Source organism: Dama dama, chromosome 18, assembly GCF_033118175.1.
Source record: "Dama dama isolate Ldn47 chromosome 18, ASM3311817v1, whole genome shotgun sequence".
In the NCBI taxonomy this organism is placed as follows: Eukaryota; Metazoa; Chordata; class Mammalia; order Artiodactyla; family Cervidae; genus Dama; species Dama dama.
Genome location: NC_083698.1, coordinates 75,663,442 through 75,688,628, shown reverse-complemented (window position 1 = coordinate 75,688,628; position 25,187 = coordinate 75,663,442). Strand labels below are relative to the sequence as shown.

Below are 25,187 nucleotides of genomic sequence, written 5' to 3'. Positions count from 1 at the left end.
AATGTATCTAATTTAAATATTGCTGGTCCAAGTACCTCCCTTGGTGGCTCAGATGGTAAAGAATCCACCTGCAATGTGGGAGACCTGGGTTCAATCCCTGGGTTGGGAAGATCCCTTGGAGAAGGGAATGGCTACCCACTTCACTATTCTGGCCTGGAAAATTCCATGGACAGAGGAGCCTGGCAGGCTGCAGTCCAAGGGGTCACAAAGAGTCAGATATGACTGACCAACTTTCACTTTCACTTCACAAGTACCTGCAATCCATTACAAACCTCTGCCTGCCACAGCAATATATATTCTTTTTCTATTTGAGCTCTCTTAGTTCAGTTTTTATTCTCTCTCTCCCATGTGATCTATTTTTCTCATATTCTTCCAGATAATTACGGTAGAAACAAAATTATCACCCAGCAAAAGACATGGCAATATGTGTGCAAGGTTGATCTTGGGAAATCAATAAGACAAAAAATAAAAATAAAAATAATAAATCCCAAACAGGTCTTTTATTTAACATAAGGCCAAAGAAGCTATCAGGCGTTGCTGAATACTGTCCACTAACTGTACAAAATATTGACTGCATGCCTCGCAAACACCAAAATATCCGCTGGAATGCCATAGAAATAAATAACTTCTGCTATAAACACATGAAAACATATCAAACTGTTATCTCTTTAAACATATCGTAAATAAAAAAATTACCAGTACTTCTACACAATAAATATTAAGAAATCATTGACATAGTTGAAATGCACTCATATAAATTAACAACTTTAATTACATTAGCCAAACAGACATTGGTTAAAGAACTGCATGTAATATGCCAAAAAAAAAAAAAAAAAAAGAATCAAAATAAAACAAACAAACAAACAAACAACACCAACCACAGAACATAAAAGGTTTTAAAACAAAACAGGCTTCAGATTATCTTGGCTTTCATAAATATATTTTTCTTTTAAAGAAAAATATCCACCCATTGTCAATGCACTGTTTCTCAAAGCATTTAAATAGAGGGTAAAGCCCATTGGAAATTAATACAGAAGAAATGATTCACTTTATGCATAAAAAATAAATAATAATATAGCTGAGACATGTGGTTTGCTTCTGCTCTTGAAGATGTGAACAGCTTCTAAGCATTCATTTTCTCTGACCCATACAACAGCTTCTCAGTGATAAAGGGTTTAATTTAAACATACACAGTGTCCACCCCCAAGACTTCTGCCCACATCTACAAGTTCCATTTATTGTGTAGGTTTTCAGGGTGACTAAGTTTTTCTCTATATTGAAAAGAGAAGTTTCCAAAAGGCCCACAGGAAGTCATTTTTTCAAGTGAACATGATAATTTGAGTCTAAGCTTAATAGCACTAAGGCATTTGCCTTTTCTGATTTTAGAGTCACCTTGACGTTCAATCTCTTGAGGGTGACAAAAAAATTCACTTGGAGAAGGCAAGTACTCTCCTTAAAATCAGAGTATGGAATCAATCTTAAATAAGTATGAAATTGATTGATCTTCAGAGACAAGAAAATCCCAACTCAGTGTTCTGGAATTCACCTTACTTTTTTGGGAAAAAAAAAAAAGAAAAAGAAAAAGTCAATCAAATCTACAACATATTTAGGATTCTTAAAAATTATTTGGGAACACACGCTTTTCAGATCTTTGAAGATTGGATGTGGGTAGACTTTTAAGAGCCTAGAAATGAGCCCTACAGAAAGAGCACAGATCAGATGAAGCTGAACTTACTTTAGGAAAACAGATAGGGAAGACCCAGTCGGGTGGAATTTAAAAGCTTTTTCTTTTGACTTCATGCTGCTCCATGAACAGCATAGCTGTTTACAAAGTTGCATAACTTCCAAGATTATCAAAGATAGTTGTAATTTATCATTCTATTTCAAGGCCATATACATTTAATAAAATATTTTAATTAAAGTTTGGAGATGTGTAATTTATTAAATGAAATCTTCCCATTAAAATATTGTCATATGTAATTTCATTTAGCTCTGCTACTAATTACTGTGGTCACTCAGCAAACCCCATTGTATCCTCAACATATCCAAGATTTAAAGGCTTCAGTAGATGGCATACATATTTGAGATGAATGGGAGCCACAGACAGAGATCAGCTATTTTTTTTCAACCTCTTTTCACTTTGTCTATTGCCTGGGCCATCTCTGCCATTACACAGTGAACTAGTACATGATTTCCCATGCTATTTTCATAGGTTCCTCTATTAGTTCCAATGCCAAATAAGAAGCAGTTCAAAAGGCCCTCAAAGTTTTTCATGAAAAGTTCATGACACTCAGCTGCCCAATTTCCTAGCCCATGGTTAAGGGTGAGGAAGTATCAATGTTGCATGCACTCCATCTCATACTTAATTAGAATCTATTCTTATGCACTCGTGTGGGGGTTCCTGCACAACAAAGGATGAACCTCCAGACTGTAGTATGTACAGCCAGGTAACAACATTAAATCTGCCTACATACAGCCTAGTAGATAGCAGGTTGATTTGGTCTATTTCTCAAGAAGAGCTAAATCACCTCGGGAATGATTTCTCACTGATACTTTATTGTCCTATTATTAATGTTTTTAAAAAATCTACTAACTGGCATAGGGCTGAAAGCTTCAATATTTTACAGAATTCTAACAAACATAATTTCCCCCATGGGACCTTTTTTCCCCCAACTTTTCACAAATTTCAACAAATCAGTATAAGTAAGGCTCTGTATTTTAAAAAGCACATAAATGAATAAGTATGACCTAGGCAAGCTAAATATCATAGAATAAATCAGTAACAATTTAGCTTTAAGCATGTACTTTGATATTTATAAAACAAAGTGTGTTTTTTTTTTTTTTCCTTTTCACATCTGAATCAATGCATACCAATTTATACATCAAGAATCTGGGCTGTAAATTAAAATATCAGGGATTTTTACTACTGCCCTCATTCCTGTCTCCCATTCTTTTTCTTACTCCCATGCTCTTAAACACCTTCCCCCAAATTATTTATCGTTTAACTATTGACAGCAACGTTATTGAGTCCAGCTGTGCAGGTAATATTTCTCACAACCTGACCTTAATCATAAAAAAGCAAATTAAAAAATGCACCCACCTCTTTTATCCTGGCTTACAGGTTAATTTTTTTTCCTGAAAAAGCTTCTGATTTAAGATTGATTCCAACAGATAATACATATGTTATCCAAATAATCAGCCTAGATTGAACACGAGTTTCCTGTTTTGTTTTCCCTGCAGGGAGTAAGTAACTTGTAGGATGGGGTTGGAGGACAAGAAAGAGGAGGGAATTGGATCCCTGTACATTTAAAGAGGGTCTTGCTGAATATTCACTGGAATTCCCAGGCTTTTCCCATCCAAATTTTTGAAATGTGCCCACCTAGTTCAGAGTAAAAGCAAAAACGATAGCCTATCCTTCTTAAAAATACTGTGTTTTGCACACAAACATTCATTGCCTTAAGAACATTAAAAAATGACAGCCTGAAGTGCTTAAAATGTGTATGGACACGATGCGCCACATGTATACATACACACAGACATGCATGTGCCCGAGCACTGTATATATACACATACGAGCATGGAGCGTTCCATGAATCTGATTGAACTTGATATCCAACAGTGTACAACTACTGTACATCCAGTATGAAATGTCCTGTTTCATGGATGTAAAAGGAGTCAAAAAAAAAAAAAAAAACCAAACTTTTCAGGTCTTTCATGCCTGAACACAATCCACCTTACTCAACCTTGAATCCCAACCCCTGACTCATTGATGGTGAATGATACCAACCACAGACAGACTGTTTAAAGGCTCACACAAATGTCTTTGGTGTATGTGTCTATTTTTTAAGGTACAAAATAATAATAATAATTATAATTATAATAATAAAAATAGCTATTTTGTGTGCTGTAGCAGTTCTTTTATAGCTCACATTAAGTGCAGCTCTGAACCCCACCCCACCCCCACCCAAAGAAAATACTTGTTAAATAAGGATTAGACAGGTCGAACACCATTGTAGTGCAAATAGTAAACGATAAAAAAAAAACAACATTTACAAAATATAGAAATGTTTGGATCCAACAGATGGACAAACATATTCCTTTCAAGTATCTCTCCTTGAAGAAAATAAAAATTAATCAGGTTACTTCCAATACAAAAAAGTCTCTCTTTTTGTTCTCTCTCAGGTAAACAGTTTCAAACCTATTAGGTTGCATAGTTCTAAGATCATAAGCACCTTAACGAAATGTAACTTGGTATTCTTTTCTCCTTGATCTTTCATGCTTCCCATTCTTGTTCTCAATTTTTTTTTTTCATGTTGGTTATTGTTTTGTTGCGGAAGTGGTGCAGAAAAAGAAGGTGTGACCACCTGCACACTAGTGTTCTTTTACCAGAATATGTGTGTGTGTGTGTGTGTGTGTGTGTGTGTGTGTGGTGTGGAAATGCCTTTGTGTGTGTTCGATGTGTGTCTCTGTGTGTACGAGGTCTGGTGTGTGTTCACGTGTACGCGGTGGGGTGTGTGGTCTGTATGTGTGCATCCGTGTGTAGTGGGGTGTGTGTGTGTGGTAGGTATGTGTGTGTGTCTGCGAGGGGGGTGTGTGTCTTTGTGTGTGTGCATGGGCTGATATACACAGAGAGAGGGTCACACAGACATACCTTACGACCTGGGTTACCGGGTGGGAAAGTGCCTATAAATGGCCCTTTCAAACACATGGCTTTCTAGATGCTATTTGGGTTGTGTCCGCCCACATTACTGCAGACCAGACAAGCTGACTTTGAGGCTCATACGGAAAGGGAACTGAAAAGGAGAGGATGATATTCCCATTTGAGCAACTGCTGTCACCCCTCGGATGCTGGAGGAAGAAGTGAAGGGCACCCCACTCTCCCTCTCCCCCGCAATTCCCATCTCCTTCACTGTTTCATCTCTGAGCCCTGGCTAAGGAGTTTCTCCACATCTTCCTTCATCTGCTTCAGGTTTTGCTTTTAGTTTTTTTTTTTTTTTTTAATTTCTTTTTTTTTTTTTTTTCTGGTTGTTTCAGTCAGAAACCTTAAACACGTCTTCATGTCACCACTGTCTTCTCTGGACCATCTCGCTCCCATCCCCCCTGGGCTGGGTGCTCTATGAGCAACCACACTCCTCCACGATCATGTTCTGGATGTCCTTCTTGATGATGTTCTGCCCATCATCATAGTACAACATGGACATGGGTCTCAGCTTGGTGGGCACACAGCACGACTTGAGGTTGGCGAAGGGGCTGTGACCCCGCATGCGGTAGTGGTTGATGACTGTCGAGTGAAAGGAGAGGGATGAGCCCGACGTGCCTGCGATGTGGCTGGGGCACTCACCCTCACAGTAGTTGGCGTGGTAGCCCGAGGGAGCGATGATCCAGTCATTCCAGCCAATGTCCTTGAAACTAACAAAGAACTGTTTCTTACAGCAGATGTTGACCTTGCCGTCACACTCCAAGCCCCGCCGCCGGCGCCGGTGAGGGTGGTCTTCAGACTGGCGGGCCTGCAGCATGAGGAAAGGTCTGTGCGACTGCTCCTTCTCCTCGTCCCCTCCCACCCCTCCTTCTCCATCCCTCTTCTTCCCTTCCCCCTCCTCTTCTTTCTTCTTCTTCTTGCCCAGGAGCACCAGGCTTGCGCCGGTCTCCTGACACTGCTCACAGGCAATCCGTATGTCCAGGGAGCTCTTGCCCTGGTCCAGCAACCGCTGGATGCAGCTGGAGACGGGGAAGATGTGCCAGGTGCTCTTCCGAGCATCCACCACCTTCTCCGATATCAACATTTCACTCTTCTCCCCCTTCAAGCCCACTTCCTCAGCCTCCTCCCCTGCATCCAAGCTGCCCTGCAGGTGCTTCTGCTGTTGAAAGAGACGGATGGTGACTTTGCTCCGGGTCCTGTTGGCCTTGGGAACCTTCAGGAAGAGCCAGATTTCTGCGCGCTCCACCACGGACAGGTCACTGCCTTCTTTGGAAATCTCAAAGTGCAGCGTCTTCCTGGCTGTGCCTAAAGATGAAACAGACAACAAAAGAGAGCAGGGATAAGTTAGCATCAAGTTCAAGGCCACGTCCTAATTTCTGGCAAGCATGGCAGCCTCTGTTACAAGTCATCTCTAACCAGGCTCTGCGAATGAAGGCCTATGTATCTTAAGGATGGTTTGGACATTGTTAAATGGCTGAAGAAAAATAGGATGCTGTGACATGTGAAAATTATATGAAATTTAAATTGCAGGGCCCATGAATTTCCACTGGATCCCAGCTAGGCTCATTTCTTTACAGGTTGTCTGTGGCTGCTTTGCACTAGATTTTGGATTTGAATAGTCGTGACAGAGTCCATTTGGCCCACAAAGCTTAAGACACTTACTCTCTGGCCCTTTTCAGAGAAACTTCATCAACTCTTGCTCTAGAAAGAAGAGAAACTGGATCTGAGTGTGTCTGGGAGCTGGGGTCTGCTGACTAACTGCTTAACCTAAGTCTTACCTTTTATAAAATGGGAATAATATAGTGACATCTGGCCCATTATCTCATAGGTTTGGAAGGACCCAACAGGATAAGATAGATGAAGATATAGTATAAGCTCTAGCACGCTGTAGAAACACTATTATCCCTGAAACAAATATGTAAACACCCTGCTATGTAAGACTGCCTGTAGTGTCTGGTGGCTCAGATGATGAAAGAATCCACCTACAATGCAGGGGATCTGGATTCGATCCCTGGGTTGGGAAGATCCCCTGGAGGAGGGCTTGGCAACCCACTCCAGTATTCTTGCTTGGAGAATCCCCATGGACAGAGAAGCCTGGTGGGCTACAGTCCACGGGGTCTCAAATAGTCAGACATGACTGACCAACTGAGCACACACAGCACTTCCTGGCGTGTCCCCACGGGGCTTGCCTCCTCCTCCACAGCCACAACCTGCTTCACGCCCCACCATTCCTTTCCTGGGTCACTGCAACAGCCATTTCTCTTAGGCGCAAGCTGTCAGGCCAGCATGGAGTCAGGCCCCTCTCCCATCATTTCTCCATTAAGCAGGTAAAGGGATCTTTCCCAGAGGTGGACTCATTCCCATCACTTGTTCCATCCAGTCCTGCACTGAGCTCCTGCTGTCCTCAGTATAAGACAGAAACTGCAGGGAACTCTGAGCTCTACCTGAGCTTCTCCCACCTTCCGGCTCAGTTCTATCCCAGCACCCCATCTCTATGGTCCAGCCTCACAGCATGAACATCTCACACAACCTCTCATCTCCAGGCACTGACAGTTGCTGTTCTTTCTACCTAGAAGACCCTTGCTCCCCAAACACCATCCACAGTGACTGCCCTTAATAAAGCTTTGACTTTTAGATGGGATGACCCCTCTTCCCCTAGAAGTGATGTCTCTTCCCCACCTCCACCCCCACTCTCCTGCCCGTCCAACTTAGAACACCCCAGGTCTGAGGTCCTATCTATCTCGTTTACTGTCATAGCCCAGGATTTAGCAGGAAGTAGTCAATTACTTGCTTCTTTATTAACAAATGGAGGCACCCTTAGCACCGAACTAGAAGAGATCCACCTCCTACCCTTGAATCCCTCAGTTTTGCCTTTTTTCCTTTAGCAGTTTGGAGGTTTAGTCACTAAGTTGTGTTCGACTCTCGTGATCCCATGGGCTATAGCCCACCAGGTTCCTCTGTCCATGAAATTTGCCAGGCAAGAATACTGGAGTGGATTGCCATTTCCTTCTCCAGGGCATCTTCCCAACCCAGGGATCAAACCTACATCTCCTGCATTGCAGGCAGATTCTTGACTGCTGAGCCACCAAGGAAGCCCTTGAATGCTGCTTAGAGAGTCCAAATGTAGCAACAGCTGTTAATAAGAGAGGAGACCCCTACATTGGCAGAGTGGTTGAATGCAGGAACCACTCAGTTCTTGCCTAATTCTAAAATGAGAAAAAGTCATTCATTTCCTTCTCTTACTCCAAGCCCCTATATTCCTGCAACAACATTTACTGTAAGAAGCGGGTGTCCAGACTAGAATTCTTTGATTGATCAAAGTGAGGTCCCCTCACTTCCCCTGCTACCACCTGGTGGTATCTGAAACAAGTTCTCTTTTCTCAACTGCCGCCTGTGTGTACCTGGCTCCAACTGCTCAAGTACATGCATCCGGAGGAGCACAAATCTGAGAACCATCTGAAAGTTCCTCTTAGAACTCGCAACTCCCTAGGGGGTCTCCCTGCCTGGATTTCTATAGCTAACGGAAATCCAGCCATACTTATCACTCTCAGCCCTGAGATGTTTACGGTACTATAAATTTTAGGCACAGTTTCAAGTTCTCTGCAGCAGAAAGGCTATTCCGTGCAGGAAGAGCTGTGGATTCTGTTCTTAATTTAACAGTGTGATACTGCTAGTGGTAAATTCACTGAGGCCGGGGCCCCAGCAGGGCTGCATGTGTATAGGAAGGGTTCTCTGGTTTCCCTGCACAAACTTGAAAGGACATTGGCTCTGATGGTGCTGGTGGTGGTGATGAGCAGCATTCCTTTGCCTCCGACCTCGCATCTCTGGCAGGAGTTGAAATGAATCATGAAGTTAGGTTTATGATTAGATCACCAGAGCGGGGAGCAGTTAGAGGAGTAAACTGTCATTTTTAAGAAAGCGAGAGGATTTTTTTTTTTTCAAAACAGGAATCCAGTACTCTCCTTTGCTAAAAATTGGTGGGGCTTGGTGGGGGGTGGTGGTTGTTACTGTTTATCTTTTAAGAAAGCAAAAGAGAGGAGACCACAAAGCAGAGCTTCATCACTTAACTCTAGAAAGATCATCAGCTGTAGATTCTGAGTTGTAGAGTCCTCCAGAGACGAGAGGAAAAGGCAGCTGGAAGCTGCCCTGGGCTCCGTGAGAAGGCGTGGAGGAGCCTGTGGCTTCCCCCAGTGTGGGCACAGCCGCCCTGCCCCACAGAGAAGGCTAACAAGCTCCCTGCTGGTCTCCCTTCTGCCTCCACGCAGGCCAACTTCTGAAACCTTAAACCGCACAGGGTGCCACTCCAAAGACAGAGATCTAGTAGCTGCTAAGTTAGAGGAGCCAGCGGGCACAAGGTTCTGACTAGCTTTTCTAGGAAAGAGTGTGAAACGGGAGAGTCTGACTGTCCCCAGGCTGGGAGGGCTCTCTGGGTTTCAGGTAACTCACTTCCACAGGCTCAATCCACAGGCTCAATTTCCACAGGCTCAATCATTTCTCAACCAGCAGGGGAGAAGGGGCTGAGGGTGAAGGTAGATGGTCCCCGGTAAAGAGAGGGTCCAGGTGGCAGTGCGGACCCACCCACATTGGACTTTCCTTGAATAAAATCCAGAGAAGTCTACAGATGCTGGGAAGAGGTGGTGAGATGCTCACTGGCTGACTTGTACCAGTGGCAGCACATGTAAATTGCCTCCAGAGGGTCAGCGAGCCGAGGCCCCTTGCTTCCAGGAACAGCCTACAGGGCCGCCCCTCATTTCTCAAGAGTTGGTTTCTGATGCACAATATAGCCCCACCCCTTCTCCACAGGCAGCTGTACTTGGAAGCAAATGATTTAGTGTTCCTGAGAGAGGATTGTACAAAGAGAGTGCTCATTAGAGGGGACTCAATCTGTCAGGTGCTGTTATATTAGGATCAGAGAGTCATCATAAAATGACTTTCATCCTGGTCCTGGCTGATAATTAACTGCATGGCATTGCCTGCGTACTGGGAAGAGGCGCAGTGCTGAAATATGCACCGGTTTAATGATCTGAGCAGAAAGACTCGGTTCCCTGTATTTGCCTCCATTGCCTGCGTGCTGGATCTCTCCCCCAGATTTCTGACATTTGGATTTTCCCCTACTAATTGACATGCCTGTCGCCTCCTTCTCCTGGTGTCCATTTCTGGAACTGCTATTTGTATATTGCATGATATTTTATCAGGGAAAAAAAATAAAACTGAGATCCAATTTCACGAAAATGCCGTTGCCATAATGCTCAGGAGAACAGGGGGAAGAGAGAGATTCAAGGCTTCCTAATGTCTACCTTATATGCAGGTACATTTTCAAAGTTCTATTATATTCTGACTTATTAAGCAGTGCATTTACTTTTTCTTTTACATCTAGCTTTCATTGCAGAAGTGGAGGGGGCACAGAATGAGAGAGCTAGGCGCTGGATGGAATTCATATTTACCAGGGCTGTAGGTTTCAAAAAGATATTACAACGCTCAAATTTCTTAGGCATGAAAAATATAAGTAGTCACTTGATTACATTTGCTTTATCTGTGTTTTATCGGAGACAGATGGCTATACTGCAATGATGCTTTCAGGATGCTCCAATCCTCAAATCTCCATGCACAGCAATTCGAAAAATGGAAGGAGTTTGCCTAAGGCTGCGGTGTTTAGGATCAATTACTAGTCAGTTTCAGGCTTGACTTAAATATCTCCTGCTATAAAATCTTGGAATGGAAATCTTCCCATAGTGCTTTGTGGTACAGCATTCGTTTATACAGGTGTGCACCGGGTTCCTACACTGTTACCTACCTAACTAGATATAGCTGCTGGCTTTGCTAACCTTTCATTACCTACTCTATGATAATATTCTTTTCATCCTCTGTGCTATTTTTTCCCTCCCGAGGCTTGTGAGCAACGCTTGTATCACAGCCTGCTCTGCCTGAGTAATTCACTAAGAAGTCCCACGCAAACCCATGTGGGTGATAATATTTCATCACTTAAACCTCTCTTGAGTTTGGTGGACACATACCAAAGGGAGAAAAAAAAAAAAGTGTCTAAAAATGGGTAGGAGAGATGATTACTGCACCTTGTAGGGAACACCTCAGAAATGTTTCCGAGTGGGAGGCATTGAATGGAGGAATGAGTTTGGAAACCTGCAAGTGAAAATACCTGAAAGCACATTTTCCTTTGCTTTGATGCTTTCAGAATTTTTCAAATGTTTTCATAACTCACTCACAGATATAGGCAGGCATGCCAAGGGTTAAGCAGCCAAGTTCCTGGTTCTTCCCCCTCCCCAACACTAGGATACAAAATGCTGCTCATACCCCACCAAACCCCACCAGCATCACAGGTTCATGGATCCACGAGCAACTCCAATGAAATAAACGATACTAACATGCAGTGTTTCATTTTTGATATATTTTGTTCTCCTCACCAGGGTCCTACTTAAAGTATGCTGCCCTTCTCCATGTGGGTAATAATTAAGACTCTAATGTTAATGTAAAGAGCCTTGTTGTTTATGGAGGAGTTAAACTCACCACGTGGGGGTGGGGGGGTGGGGGCTCGCTGTAAAATACAGCTGTTACTTTCATTTTCCATTCTTCACCAATGTTTCCCTGTGCCTAGACATGGTACAGTCACTGATGGGAGAATACAGCATGTGTGCTCCCTGAAGCACTAATTTTGCATCTGGACTGTTTCCAGGGATTTCTGCTAAAAGCAGCAAGTGAGGCCTTGAAGGTTATGCCTCCTTTAACCTGCAGGAAAGGGTCTTGCCAAAGCAGAACTTTAGTTATAAATTATCTTGATTTTTTTTTAAGACTTACTATCTTTGCTTAGGATCTGCTATTGAATTGTAAATGCTCGGCCACATTCCTGCATCTTTCATTTAAATAGCAATTAAAAAAAGGTTAAATATTTAGAGAGGAAGGGATTTTAGATGCCTAAAAGGAGAAAAAATTTCTGAAGGTTCAACCCTTGGACTTTCAGAGCCTTCTTCCAAAGTTCCTGAGAACTTTTACACTTTGGGTTTTGGAGCTAGGAACCAGTAGGGTATAAAGCATTCTGAACTACAAGAGATTGTGCCTGAGTACACTTTAGCAGAAGAGGGGCCAAGAGAAACACGTATTTTTACGCAAAGTGCCTGGGAAGGTATGATTCTGGGTTTTCCAAATATGAAAACTGAATTTCTACCCTGATCCTCCCCTACGCCCACTCCAATACACCTCCTCCTCTGGCTCAAACCACTAATCCATCTCTTTTCACATCTTTTCTCCACCATTTCTCTCTACATTCTCAGTGCAGAAACAAACGCATCCTCCAAAGCCTTACGTGCTGTTCCCACAAGGTATAAATAAATAGACTTTCTCCTCCCTGTCTGAAGTCACTTGTCCTTTGTCGCTGGTGAAAACTGCTGATAAAACAGGCCCACTAGGCAACCACATCAGGGGAGACGGAGACGGAAGAAGTTTTTGTCAAAGCCCAGGCAGCCGTATTAGGGAGAGACGTGTGAGCAAATCAGGATTGCTGATGATTCACGGTCACATTTCTCCCCGCTCCGCTCTGTTTGCTTCTGAAATTTATCATTCCTCTGTCTTCCATAGAGCTGTGGAATGTCCATACGTATCACTACAATTCCTATTTCCTTACCTTCTGTTTCATGTAATATGTTACAGGTAGTCATGTTCCTCTCAACCCATAAAATCCTAACTTATCCTGCAGGATGAAAGGAGGAGGGCGGGGCGGGGAGGGCGGATTGTTAATCAGCAAGATTAGGGCGATGCAGGCTGGGGCTTCCAGTAGGTGAAATTGTTTCCCTGGAAGACTAACTGGTAAGCAGCAAAAGTCTTTGGAATGCGCCCTCTTGTGGCCGACTATTTCCATTATTCAGAGAAGAGAGTGTATAACCCCTGTGAGGGTGAATTCCCAGCAAGTTCAGAAGATGGGCATGGGGTAGTGGGAGTCATGTCCACCTTGAGATGGCTTTCCTGGGGTGGAGGAAAACAGTCATCCTAGCAAGCCACCCTTAGACCTCTGTCTGGGAACCTTTGTGTATATACATTTTAACTCAAATCTTCTGTTAGCTAGAATGTTCCAAGGAAGGAAATGTATGTGTTGCATTCAACAACACCTGGACTGTGTGCGTATTTTCTATTTCTTGGTGCTTGATTTGTCTTTCTTCCCTTATACTTTTTTCAGTAAGTGCTATCAATTGCTAACCTCATTACCAGAATCAGCATGAGACTCAAGGATATACCATTATCCTCCTTTGACTGACTAGCTTTTGTCACAAATCATAAAAAGAGAAAATAGAGAGAGAAGTCAAGAAGACCACTAATTTGGCTTCAATGATAATTATGGTGATAGTTGGCTTGACTCTACCCATCTCTTCCTCCTGTTCCTTAAGGTGTTAAACAACAGAGGATTCTGTTGCCAGCCTTGCAAAAAATGCAGTCACCTTGGTAAGCAATCTGGGGTTACAGATATAAAAAGAAAATCATTGTTGTTTGTGAGAATACATTTCAGAGAAGCTGAGGGCAATGCTTTAGCGCTTAGTCAACAGCAACTCATATCAGCTTTACCAAGGTGGGGTGCTTTCCACCTGAACACAAGGGATAGACTCAGTTCAAAAAGTTCCTGGCACCTGAGTGTGAGTCCTTCAACTGCGGTGGCCATGTCTTGGCCTTCTTCAACCGTCATAATGAGTAAAGGTAACAATAAACATGATTCCTCAATTGAGGAATCATGAGGCTGAAGAATGCATGTATGGTGAGCATTTGTGACATGCATGCAGATGACACTGAATTCTATGCTGTACAGAATGATATCTAAAGAAAAAAAAAACTGAATGCCCTTTGCTATTCTTAAAAATCTTGATGTTTGACATCATTTGAGAATTACTAACATTGAATTATTCCAAAAGCAACAAGACATTTTCATATATTCACAACAATTGTTCTGATGATAAATCTCTCTTCTGGGTTAGCAAAGGAGCAGCAAAATACTCACATAGTACTTACTCTACTCGGAGAGTAGATTGTCCATAGAGTAATCATTTTTGTGAAATCATACTAAATCGACTTAAAGTTGATGCATGAGACTTCTCAAATGAGAAAAATAAGCAAGTGTCAAAAACCTTTTCTAAGAAGCCAGCAACTTGCCCAAAGTTAAGCTGTAAACTCAACCCGGAGGAGTTTTCCATCATAGACCTTAAACTGTAGTCAACACGTGAGTTAAATGAATCCACCTTTTCAAAAAGTAGCTCAATTTCTTTCAAACCAAATAGGGACCAGAAAAGGTTTTTTGAAAAACGACGAGATTTCATATAATTGACAAAAAGATTGGCACTGAGATGAAGGCCATAAGTAAGAAAGAAGGCAAAAATTCAAATTCTTTTCCCTGCAAAATCTCTCAATGCCAAAGGAGTGATTTGTTTTACAAGTTGGAGAAGTCAGGAAGCGGGTGCAATGCTCGCATCAGGTGTAGAGTTAAAAGTGGCCAAAGGCATATGTCTGCTTAGTCATATGATGTGGGTAAAGCCAATTGAGGAAGAGCTGCAATTAAGGCCATTCTGTGTGGCAATTAGTATATAAAAACATATACAGGGTCCCTATTGTGGCAGAAGAAGGAGCAGCGCCTAGACCACTGGAATCCATTTCCCCGCTCAGGACCTCAGAAAATGTTAAGAAAAATTGGGGTGGCAGCTCAAAAAGACTCCAACCTGCCTCTTTCCCTCAGTAAGCTTCACAAGATAAAGTCAAAAGTCCTTTGGGACTTCATCGAAAAAGAGCTTTAAGGGAAGAAAGTCAGACCTTCTTGAAAAGAAAGAAGCTTCTGGTGAGAGAGCTAAACTGCCCGCGGGACACCAGAGCTTTTCCTAGGAGGGGGAACCAGCAAGTCAGCAGGCTATCTGCTCCACCCCCACCCACCCCCCACCCCCAGAAGGATGCCCTGGTCTCACATGGTTTTCTTGAAAATATACCATCTGAGTCAACAGGTTTTCAGGATTGGAAATTCTGAGTGTTGCCTTAATTGTTTATACTGCTGCGGCAAACTTTTAAACAGCAATGCTGGGAGTCCCGGCACATACTTTACTGGCCATATGCTCTACCAAACAAAACAATGGCATTCCTTTCAAATGGATTTGGCAAGGGATGCAATTCTTTAGCCTGGCATTACCATGAAAGTAACATGAAATTAACACATCTGTGTGTGCCCAGGCGCAGCATGCATGGGCTTGTAGACAGGCAAAAGGATCTGGGTCACATAACTGTAAAAATAACCTGACCCCGGGTCACCAGCAGGCCCTTTTGACAGGTATTGTTTTCTTCAGCAACAGGTTAGCATGGTCCTGAGCCAACGATTAGAATCTATTTATTAAAGTTCTTCCTCTTAAGGATTGAGTGGGAGTTCAGTGTAGTATCTGAGAGCACTTTGTCAAGGTTGCATTCCTTGGCAGAGAGCTCTTAGTAACTTTACAGAGAACAAAACTCTTTTTTTTTTAGTTCAGAGAGCAAAAGTCAGTGTTCCAAAAGTGACTGATAGTTCAATGTCATCTGTTCCCTAGCCCACCCCACCCCCCAAAGTCGTTCTTCACTGCCTAGAATGTGATGCTTGTGTCTTTAGAGGCAGAGTTTCTAAAGGTAAAAATGACTGTCACTAATATGCCCTGCTTCTCGATGTGGCCCCTGATTGGACTTTTAAAGAAAAAGGGATGTTTTTAAGACAATGACTTCATCTGGGCCATGCCATCCCGATCCTGCGCTTGCCGCCATCCCCCCACCCACCCCACCCACCGCCAGTAAAAACTTTAGATGGGGTCCGGAAGCCTCCGGGCTTCCCCCCAGCACCAGAAAATGCCCCGACTTTCCTCCGGCTCCTCTGATCTAGTTCCCCGGGCAGGCAGGGCGAGGGATCCTCTCTCAGACTACCTTCCTGCTCCACATTGGGCCGAGGGCTTCCTCCGGGACGACCGGCTGAGTTGAGCAAGTGTAAGCTAGCCATCTCCTGCCAGGGCTCTGCCCAGGACCCCAGCACCCCAGTCTGGGAGGTCCTCTCCCCCGCTCCCTAACCCCCTACCCCCGCCGCGGTCCACCCGCTACCGTCCCCTAATAACTCATGACCTTCCCAGGCAGGGTGCAGTTGGAGGGCAAGAAGTTCCGCCGCCGAGGACTGTCAGAGCAGTGTGCCCCCCCCCACCCCCACCCCCGGGCAGGCACCCACCTGATTCCGCGAACGTGATGATCTCCGAGGTCTGCTCCATAAGTTCATTCATTTCTGCCCTCCGTCCGATGTCGTCCTCTATCTCCACGTACCCGTTCTCCCCCACTTTTCCCACATGAAGCTTTCTGATCGCGTTCAGAAGCGCCGCCTTGGGTACCGGCTGGGTGACATCGGGTCTCTTCTTCAAGTGCAGCATGTTTAAAATGTGCTTCTTGACGGCCTCCACCATCTCCGGCTGAGAGTTGGGTACATCCTTTGGGAGGGTGGCCAGCGCGCAGGACGGGCAGTCTGGGGCCGCGCTGTGCCCCTCGGATCCCGGGGTGGGGGAACTCCTCACTATAATCCAGCAACTCGCCAACAAAAATCCTCTCAGCCAGAGCAAGGGCATCCTGGCAGCAAAAGTTGTTGTGTTGCCCTTTTAAAAGGCTCTGCTTTTCCACCCCCCTCACGCACAGGGTTCCTTTTTTTTTTTTTTTTCTTTTTGGTTTTTTTTTTTTTTTTTCTTTCTTTCTTTTTTTTTTTTTTTTTTTTCCTTTCTCCTCTTCAGTCAATTCTCTGGAACAAGAACAAAAAGTTTTCTGTGAAGTTTTGTTTGCAGGTTCCCTCTCTGAATGCAGTCAGTGCTGTAGGTTTGTGGCTGTCAGGGAGGAGAGTTCTGACTGTCTCCGAGTAAGAGAGAGGGAGGGAGGGAGGGAAGGAGGGAGGGAGGGAAGGAGGGAGGAAGGGAGAGACAGGGTGGGGGGGGAGAGAGAGACAGAGAGAGGACGGGAGGGAAAGAGAGACAGGGAGACAGAAGAGAGAGGGAGAGAAGGGGGAGAGGGAGGGAGGGAGAGAGGGAGAGGGAGAGAGAAAGAGAGAGAGAGAGGGGGGGAGAGAGAGACAGAGAGACAGAGCGATTGGCCCTAAGTGAGTGAGTGAATGGGAGAGGGAGGGAGTTTGTCTGTGAGTAAAGGCTGTGATTAGGAAGGGGAGGGACAGCTCTTTCTGACAGGCTGCCTGCCTTCTGCTCCCTTACACACACACCTCTCTTCAAATATCACCATTCTCTGGAGTTCTACTTTCCCTTCTGAAGGAAATTCTCCTGATTCGGTTCTACCACTTCTTCATTTCTCCCCCGCCCCCCACCCTGTTTCTTTCTCTGCCCAGTCCCCTTGCTTCACCTTCTTCCTCTTTTGGAGGGACAAGCAAAGCCTGTCTCCATCAACAGGGAGGACCAGACTGAAACAGCCTCCCCCAGCACCCCTCTACCCTGCCTGGCCACTGCCTGGAAGGTGGGGCTCAGGGTGCCCAGAGGTGGGCAGGCAGGTGGTGAAGGTCAAGAAGAGGGGCCACTGTGTCACTTCCGGCCGGAGGGAATCCTGCAGACCGTCCTTTCCCCCATTCATTCATATTTCAATTTTCAGGGCCGTCAACACTGGCAGACGATCAGAGGGGAGTGCAGATAGAACTTTTGTTTGGGGTCATATAATACACTCTACTTTTTCCAACTGCAAAAGGCAGCAGGTCCAGAGGCAGGCAGCGGGTTACACGCTTGTGTCATGTGAAGTGAAGCTCTGGCCCCTGTCTTTTGCGGCCACCCCTCCTGCCCGGCACATACACTCACAGATGACAGCTCACCACCACTGGCTCTGACTTCACAGGTAAAATGCAGAATTCCATTGGCCTTTCCCACATTAATTTATACAAATAGTGAGCTCCTATGACTTGAATAACTGGTCCTAGCAGGGGAAGAATCTCTAAAATATACTGGTAAATAATTTTCTCTGTCATGGGGTAGTTTGTTCAGCCTGCTCCCTATCCGCATCCCGGACCAGTCAACAGACTTGCTTCTTTTTCTCTCAAAGGAACAGCACAGATGAAATCATCATGGATTTCAGTGTTCACAGAAAAAGAAAAATGTGAATTTTTAAACAATGCCTCTCTGAGTTTTTTTTTATTCTCCTCCCCCCGCCCCCCTCCTTTTTTTCATTTTTCTGTCTTATTGCTTTTATCTTGCAGAAGTATCTTTAAGAGGTCCATCTGTTAAAGCTTTCCTTCCCTCTCAGTTGCTTTCCCACACATAAGCAAGCCCTCTCAGTTTCTGTAGATACAGTCAGCTTATATCTGACACCTAGTGTGTTCAGAGCATTATAGTCAAGCAATGCACTTTGGTTGGGAAAAGTTAATAAATAACATTACTAGAAGCATAAGAACTGAGGGCGAGGGGAGGCGGGTAAGACCAGTGTGATACTAAGTTAAAATTACAGTTTGCACAGGTAACAAAGCTTTTCTGAATTGGATACCCCGCCCCCCTTTTCTAAGGCATCTGCCTGTGAGACTTTCTCTGTGACCAGCCACCTTTAGGATTTTTACTTCCAGGAACATCAGTTACCCTGCTATTACTGTTCATATTTTGTCAACATTCCTTGAAGAGTCTAATTTTTTTCTAGTGGGGGATGGTGACAGAGAATGGGGAAAGGGTGGCATTTGTGTTAATAATTGCTTAATAAAATATCTTTGAAACTGAAGATTTATAACATAATCTACCTATTTGGCGTCCCATATGCAGTACCCAAAGCATTTTGCAGTCCAATTAAGTTTTACAAGAGAGGTTGAAATAGAACTCAAAGTTTAATGACTCCAAACAACTTGAGAGTCCCAATACCTGCATTTAGATAAATGTAACTCATCATCAGGACCCTCTCTGTATATGAGTTTGTGTGTATTCCCTGAATTTACTATTTGTGAATGTAACTTAAAAATTAGCTTTCTCTTTGACACAAGTCCTTGCCTAGAGATGCTGAATTGGGTTGTAGAAACACATAATCTATCTGCATGCTCTACTGCTAAAAACACTATTCACTTGCTTGAACACATAAAAAGGTACAGATCACAATCTGCATGGAAGTGCCAAGAAGTTGTAAAAGTCCTGCTCACCATCCTGCCTAGGAATGTGGAAAGAGCTCAGAAGTAAGTTAAAAAGCATTACCTTTCCGGTCCTCTCTTTCACCAGCAGACTCTTGTCTCGTGTGGTAAGAGCTGTCCGGGTTCCTCTTCATGGTATTGGCACTGAGGAGTTTTATACTGTACTACTTATTTGTACAGTCACACATTGGTACCAGTCAAGCAGAGGAGGGCTGGGGTTTGTTTGGGATTGGTTAGAATCAGCATGACATCAGCAGATGACTGGTTTTTCCAGTGTGAGACATATTTCATAACTCATTATCTAATGGAAAGCCTTTCTTGGCTTCAGTAACACTACTGGGTGATCAGCGAGCCAGTGAAATGTCTGACTGACTGGACTCCTCTTTAGAACAATCCTGGAATCCAACAACTCTGTCTCACTGAGGGTCCAACTTTCAACTTTTCTTTGACCAATTGAGCACACACTTCTTCTTATATTCAGGCTCAGTTTTATATCTTCACATAAAGCATCTGTTACTTCATGAAGTTGCCTCTGTTTACAAAGTATTTTATTGTTTCTTACAGGGAAGAAAGTTCACAGTGCTTTTCCTAGAGATTCTGATTTTACTTTCTTAAATAAGATATTCCAGGGAGGAAAAAAATAAGAAAATATGTATACCTATATGGGATGATCGCCTCTCCCCTGATTTACAGCATTATTTAACATCTTGAAAAACTTAATTTTTAAAAATAAGATGTTTTATTGAGAAAAAGCCAAGGGAAATATGTATCCCTATGGGATGATGTTCTTCCCTCTTCTGACTTACACTATTATTTTACATCTTGAAATTGAATACCTGCTTTATAAATCATTTATCACCGAGAACTTTGGAAATAGTCACTCTCTGCTAGTGAACTTTATAAGTATGCTTCCCAAGCCTTTAGAATCCCAACCTAACTAGAAGAAAAAGAAAAGAAAAAGAATCTCCTACATGATTCTTCTTTATCAGAACTTCAAGTCCTATGATTTCTAAATTGTTACAAATATAACATGAGATTAATGAAAAAAAGTGAACATTTCTTGAAACTGGAGTTAAGTTGGTCAGGGTATTCTGGGGGAGGGAAAAGGCAGTGTTAGCTAGTCAGGGATAACACAGGAGGAAGGAATTCTCAGACAAGAATGCTGGAGAAGGGTTGTTAGAAGAAGCATAGCTGAAGCCTAAGTCGGGTATTCATGACAAGTTGAATAAAATGTGCAAAATTGGGAGCTAATGAAAGCCATATGACCAGATATGTTGTTTTGTATGCAGGATTTAACATGCATAAAATAAACTTTTCACTGTGCCCACAAGCAAAATATAGAGACTCTGGTCTCCTGATGTGCAGTTTAAGCAGGTTCCTTTAGGACACCAGAAGTTTGTCTCAAGGGGTCTGTCTTGGCTAAACAGAGCACGTGTAGGTGCTGAACTGTATACTGGGGTGGGGCAGAGTAGTCTGAGAATTGCATATTCAGAAATGAAGTAGGAAATAAAATGTTAGGTTGTAGAGAAACAGAAGGAATCTGAGAAGCAAAGATAGAAACAGGATCAGTGTTGGTTAAGGCCAAAGCTGCCCATCAGGTTTGAACTGGATGGATCCAACCTCTCTATAAGAAAGGAACTTCCCCATCCTTTTTGGATGAGCCCTGGCGGGTGGGAGGGGGCATCTAAATTCACCCCTCCTCCCCACATGAACCCTGGTGTCCTGGAAATAGCACCAGGTTTATGAATTTCGGGGCACAAATCAACCTGGATGAGACCCCAGTTCCACTGCTTACTAACCAGATAACCTCAGGCCTCAGTGTGCACATCTGTAAAGTGGGATCCACCTACTCCACTGCAGGATCAAGCACGTGCTCAGAAAACACTGGGTGATAAAGATCTCCTGGTGCCTCTCTCTGAACATATGTGTCACAGGAATATGCAGCACCCCGACCAAAGAAGCCACCCTCTCTCGCGGGTGACTCAGATCGCGTTGGCCACGAATGCCACCAAAGTGCCCACCTGCCTAGGTCAGCCCACCAGCTGTGATGTCATTCTCCACCTGAATCCCCAACCTCAGAGCTGAGCCACGCGGGAAATGCCTCCTCACTCAGTGGAAATGAGGTGGGGGTGGTAGAGGAAGCAGGCAGGTTAAAATAACTTCTGTCGACTCTTGTGGATGGGGGAATGATCTTTTCCCTGCCGGACTCCAGGGCTCCGGGGAGTGGAGGAGCTGGTCCGCCCAGCTCCTGATCAGCATCTCCTGTTCCTTCCTCGACTTGGTTTCTCTTTCACTTCCTGCCCCCTCCCCCCGCGCCCCAGTTCCCCCACCCCGGCCCTGCGGGCCCGCTGCTCGGCCTGCTACTGTACCTTGAGCAACACCTGCTGGCAGCTCCCGGGGATCACGCCGGATCGCGGCCGCTGCTCGAGCTCGGCTCGCGGGGCTGGAGTCTGGGCCAAGCCTTGCGCAGCGGCCGCCTCTATTTTTACCCGGAGCACCAGCAAGGGCAACTTCTTTTAAGAGCAGCTCTTGATTTTTCCCCCCTTTTGGCAGCTAGAGAATTCAGAGAGGGAGGGGGGAGGGAAATCACTGATCAGTAAGTGCAGCTGGGAATCTCTGAACCCAGTTATCAGTGCCAAGACTGAAAGCCACGGCCAATGTCAGGGACCAGGAAGGGGACTTGCGGGCTGGCTCCCAGGCGGACAGAGGCGCGCGGGGAGCGCTCCCGCCCCGCCAGCTCTGTCCCCTTTCGGATCGCGGAGCCCGGTCCTCCCCGCCACAGCGCTAGCACGGTGGCCGGCTGCCACCGCGCTTTTCACCTAGTGCAGGAGGCCTGATTTACTGACTCCTTCACAAAGCTCCTCGACTCTTCGCTGGAGCCTTTTGCAGGGCTCTGTTCTCGCCTGGAGAAGCGGCCCCTGGAGAACCCGGTGGAGCAGCTTGCTTCGAGGAGCCGGGAGGGAAACTGTGGTACCTTATTTTACTGTAATTGCAAAAGGCGCGATGTGCCAGAGATCTATATTTAGAAGTTGTATGTTTCTACTTTTATGTAAATGGAGCAATTAGGGCCTGTCTTGCTGCTGCTAAACTCCAGGGCTTGTGCCTTGCTGGGAAAGCTGGTGTTTTCAATCACAATTAGTGAGCTGGTCAAAAAACCAAGTTCGTTTAAGGATAAGAGCTCAACAGAGCGAGCGAGGGAGAGACCAGAGTCCCTGTGCCATCCTGGGACCGCCGTGACACACACCTTGGGGCACGGTTAACCTATAGTGGAGTTTACCCGTGGCAGCAGCTGGCCCCGTGCAAAGTTGGCATAGATCAAGGAGCGAGAATGTTCATTTTCCTTCTCAAGCAAACCGTCTGTCCTTCGGCTTCCATCCATGCTATTAATTGGTCTCTTTGCTCACTACTCCTGGAACAAGGAGACAGGCCTAGAAAAGGGGACTGTTTTGTTCATGGCTCTGTTGTTTTAGCTGCTGCTCACGCTTTGGCTCTGCTGTTATTCTGTTTAAAAAAAAAAAAAAAAAAATCCACTAGGAGGCGTGAACGCCCCAAGCAGGTGACTGGGACCTTGTCATCGGATTCAGTCGAAATGGCACGAGGCTGGGGGGTTCACAGCACTGACTAGGCTGCTGACGACTCAGGGTGTTTTAGTTCCTTCCTATGAAAAATCTGTTCCCCCAAAAGCATGATTTCTGGTTCATCCCCCCGTCTGGGAAACCGAACAGAAAACGTGACTAGAGGGAGAAATCAATAAGATTCGAGGTGTTCTCAGCAGCTGACGTGTTATTCTGGGCTCCAGGCAGGAAAACCTTGCCTCCGTGGGGAGCGGTGACTCCCTCGAGAGGCAGCGCCTCTCCGGATCCAGAAAACGTGGGCGGGATCCAGAGCGGTATTTGCTGCTGGGCGATTTCCGGAGTCTCATCGAATGGTTTGGGTTGAATAGGGAACTGGCAATCCCTGCCTGTTTCCTGGACAGCCAGAGTTTGCCCATCTCCTGGGCGCTGGGTTAGGAAGAGAGATTTGGGACAAGGAAGAATGAGCATTTCACATTCTGAACTGAACTAGGAAGCTGTTTGCTTGTCAAATCAATGAACAAACACAACTCAATAGAGAGGAAGAGGGAAACATGAAAATTCCTCCAAGGGATGGATTAGGAGTTTGGGATAAATAGATGCAAACTCTTGTTTTATAGAACGAATAAACAACAAGTTCCTACTGTATAGTATAGGGAACTATATTCAATATCCTGTGATAAACCATAATGGAAAAGAATATGAAAAAGAATGCATATATATGTATAAATGATTCACTGTGCTGTACAGTAGAAATTAACACATTGTCCATTAACGATACTTCAATAAAATAAATTTTTAATAAAAAGTCCTCCAAAATTCATTAGAACACAACAGGATCAGAAATAGTTAATCTAAAATTCTTATTCCTAAGCATCCCGTTTATTTCGAGCCACCAGAATATCCCACAAGGCCTTGTGCTATGTGCAACTACTCTGTTTTAAGAGTAGTTGGAAGTGCCTTACCTGAACCAAGGAAACCTAGATGCTAGAATTAAAATGATTAAGGGAAAAAAAGAAAGAAAAACCTCAGTAGATAAACTGTTATCATCCCATCTACAGCAGTGGGTCTCAACTGTGATGATTTTGCTCCCCAGGAGACATACTGCCATGGCTGAAGACATTTTTGCTTGGTGTAACTGGGAAAGAGGGCCTCTAGTGGGTAGAAGCCAGTGATGCCACTAAACAGTCTGATGATGCATCTGACAGCCGTCTCTGCAGACAAATCATCTGACCCCAAATGCTAACTCCTCTGCAGTGGAGAAACCCTGACTTTGAGTTATCATTCCAAAGTTTCACCTAATTTCCTTCCCATCCATGCTCCAAGGGGGCTCGGCATCTATGCAAGAGAGGAATCATTCAAGTGATTCTGCCTCCTTGTATGTCTTGGGCTTCCTGATTCCCGGAAGCCTGCACCGTACAGCGGATATTGACACAGCAAGCGTACTTCTCCAGCATCCCCACCAACTTTCCAGGGAGGCCTCCAAGTATTTGCTTCTGGCTTTATGTTCGAACCAAAAGCAGAAACTTGGTGATCGGCAGCAAAGCGGGATGAATTGGCCCCCACCCAAGCAGTTAGGAGGCAACAGATAATGGAAGACAAAAAGGGAATGAGGAATGAGTTATTCATTTGAGCAAGTCAGTATCTGAGAAATCCACTCACTAGCAAATTCCCTGAAGTGAAATTCGCAAAAGCGAGATTACCATGCCTTGCTCCCAGTGCAAGCAAATATGATGTGGCTGATTTTATTTGTTTAATACCTTGGGGGAATGACACCCAATCAATATCCACAGAGAGAAAACAGTGCTTTGCTAAATCCTAATGCATGTTCCAAGCAACTTTATGTCCTCCAAACTTCCTTTGTAAAGGAAGTGGTATGACTGTTCAAGGAAGGCCATGCCCCTTCAGGTGCTGCTCTCCTGTGAGGACTGGGGGAAATATTGTATAGGAGCCCGTATCACAGAAAATAATCCGCATCATCAACAAATGCTGGCAAAACCCACAAAAGGGAATTTGGCTGGATCCATCTAGCTTAGATGTGAAATGTTGATCTCCGCGCAATAAGGCCAGCTCTCCAGGCTTATCACTTAGTTCCTAAGTAACCTGGGTTATCCAGAGAGGAGAGGGTCAGTCAGAGAAAGTTCTGAGATGAACAAAGCAAGAGGGGAACATCTTAGACACTCAGACGCCATCTCATCAACGCCAACACCTGAATCTAGTCTCTGCAATAGATGGTTATTTTAGAACCAAAGACTTCCATCCACTTCCAAATGATTCAGAAAAGCCTGGATTTCTTCCCAAGAAGCAATTATTTAGTCCTGGTGAAAAACTCAATCTAGAGAGAGAAATACACAGTTATAGCCTCTAGAGAAAAATAGATATTGAAAAAGAAATAAAAGCAACACTAACACTAATGCACATGGAATAAATATGCCCTCAAAGGCCTTACTAACCAACATATATTTCGAAAATGTTTATCAAAAGTCAGTTCTAATCCAATCAGGGAACATCTGGTTGCTCTTCCTATTGCCCCAGAAGATGATGAACAATGCTTGCAAAGGAACGAATAACAAATCGCCATAATTATGGCTCTCACCTGGATCCCCTTGGGTTGAAAGTTCCATGTTGCTGCCTGGAGGACGCAGAAGCTTAGCCTACAGACGCCATTAGACTCATAAAGGAAGGAATCTTGATCCTAATCCAATGTTGCCCATCCACAAAGATACCCCCACGACCTGCTCCCAAGTTGTCGCTTTGGAGGGAAGACACAGAAAAGAATGGGGAAGTCCTGTGTGTATTTTTTTTT

At 44.5% G+C, this 25,187-nt stretch overlaps 1 protein-coding gene across 2 annotated transcripts; it reads right to left on the bottom strand.

The window, feature by feature from the left end:
- Positions 1-472: 472 nt before the first annotated feature.
- On the bottom strand, positions 473-18,960 carry INHBA (inhibin subunit beta A). 2 transcript variants are annotated; one of them, XM_061165656.1, is made up of 3 exons: positions 18,874-18,960; positions 15,906-16,460; positions 473-6,004 (listed from the first exon to the last, which is right to left on the bottom strand). In XM_061165656.1, the coding sequence occupies exons 2-3, from the start codon at positions 16,291-16,293 to the stop codon at positions 5,115-5,117; spliced, it is 1,278 nt and encodes a 425-aa protein (XP_061021639.1). In that variant the 5' UTR covers positions 16,294-16,460; positions 18,874-18,960; the 3' UTR covers positions 473-5,114. The 2 variants fall into 2 exon arrangements, with proteins under 2 accessions (XP_061021639.1, XP_061021638.1); XM_061165655.1 differs by lacking the exon at positions 18,874-18,960 and having other exon boundaries at positions 15,906-16,614.
- Positions 18,961-25,187: the final 6,227 nt, after the last annotated feature.

Bases quoted from the DNA above. Each gene is read 5' to 3' on its own strand.
- INHBA (XM_061165656.1), bottom strand. From the start codon at position 16,293: ATGCCCTTGCTCTGGCTGAGAGGATTTTTGTTGGCGAGTTGCTGGATT. The intron at 6,005-15,905 runs GTGGGTGCCTGC...TTTCATCTTTAG, and splicing joins CATCACGTTCGCGGAATCAG to GCACAGCCAGGAAGACGCTG.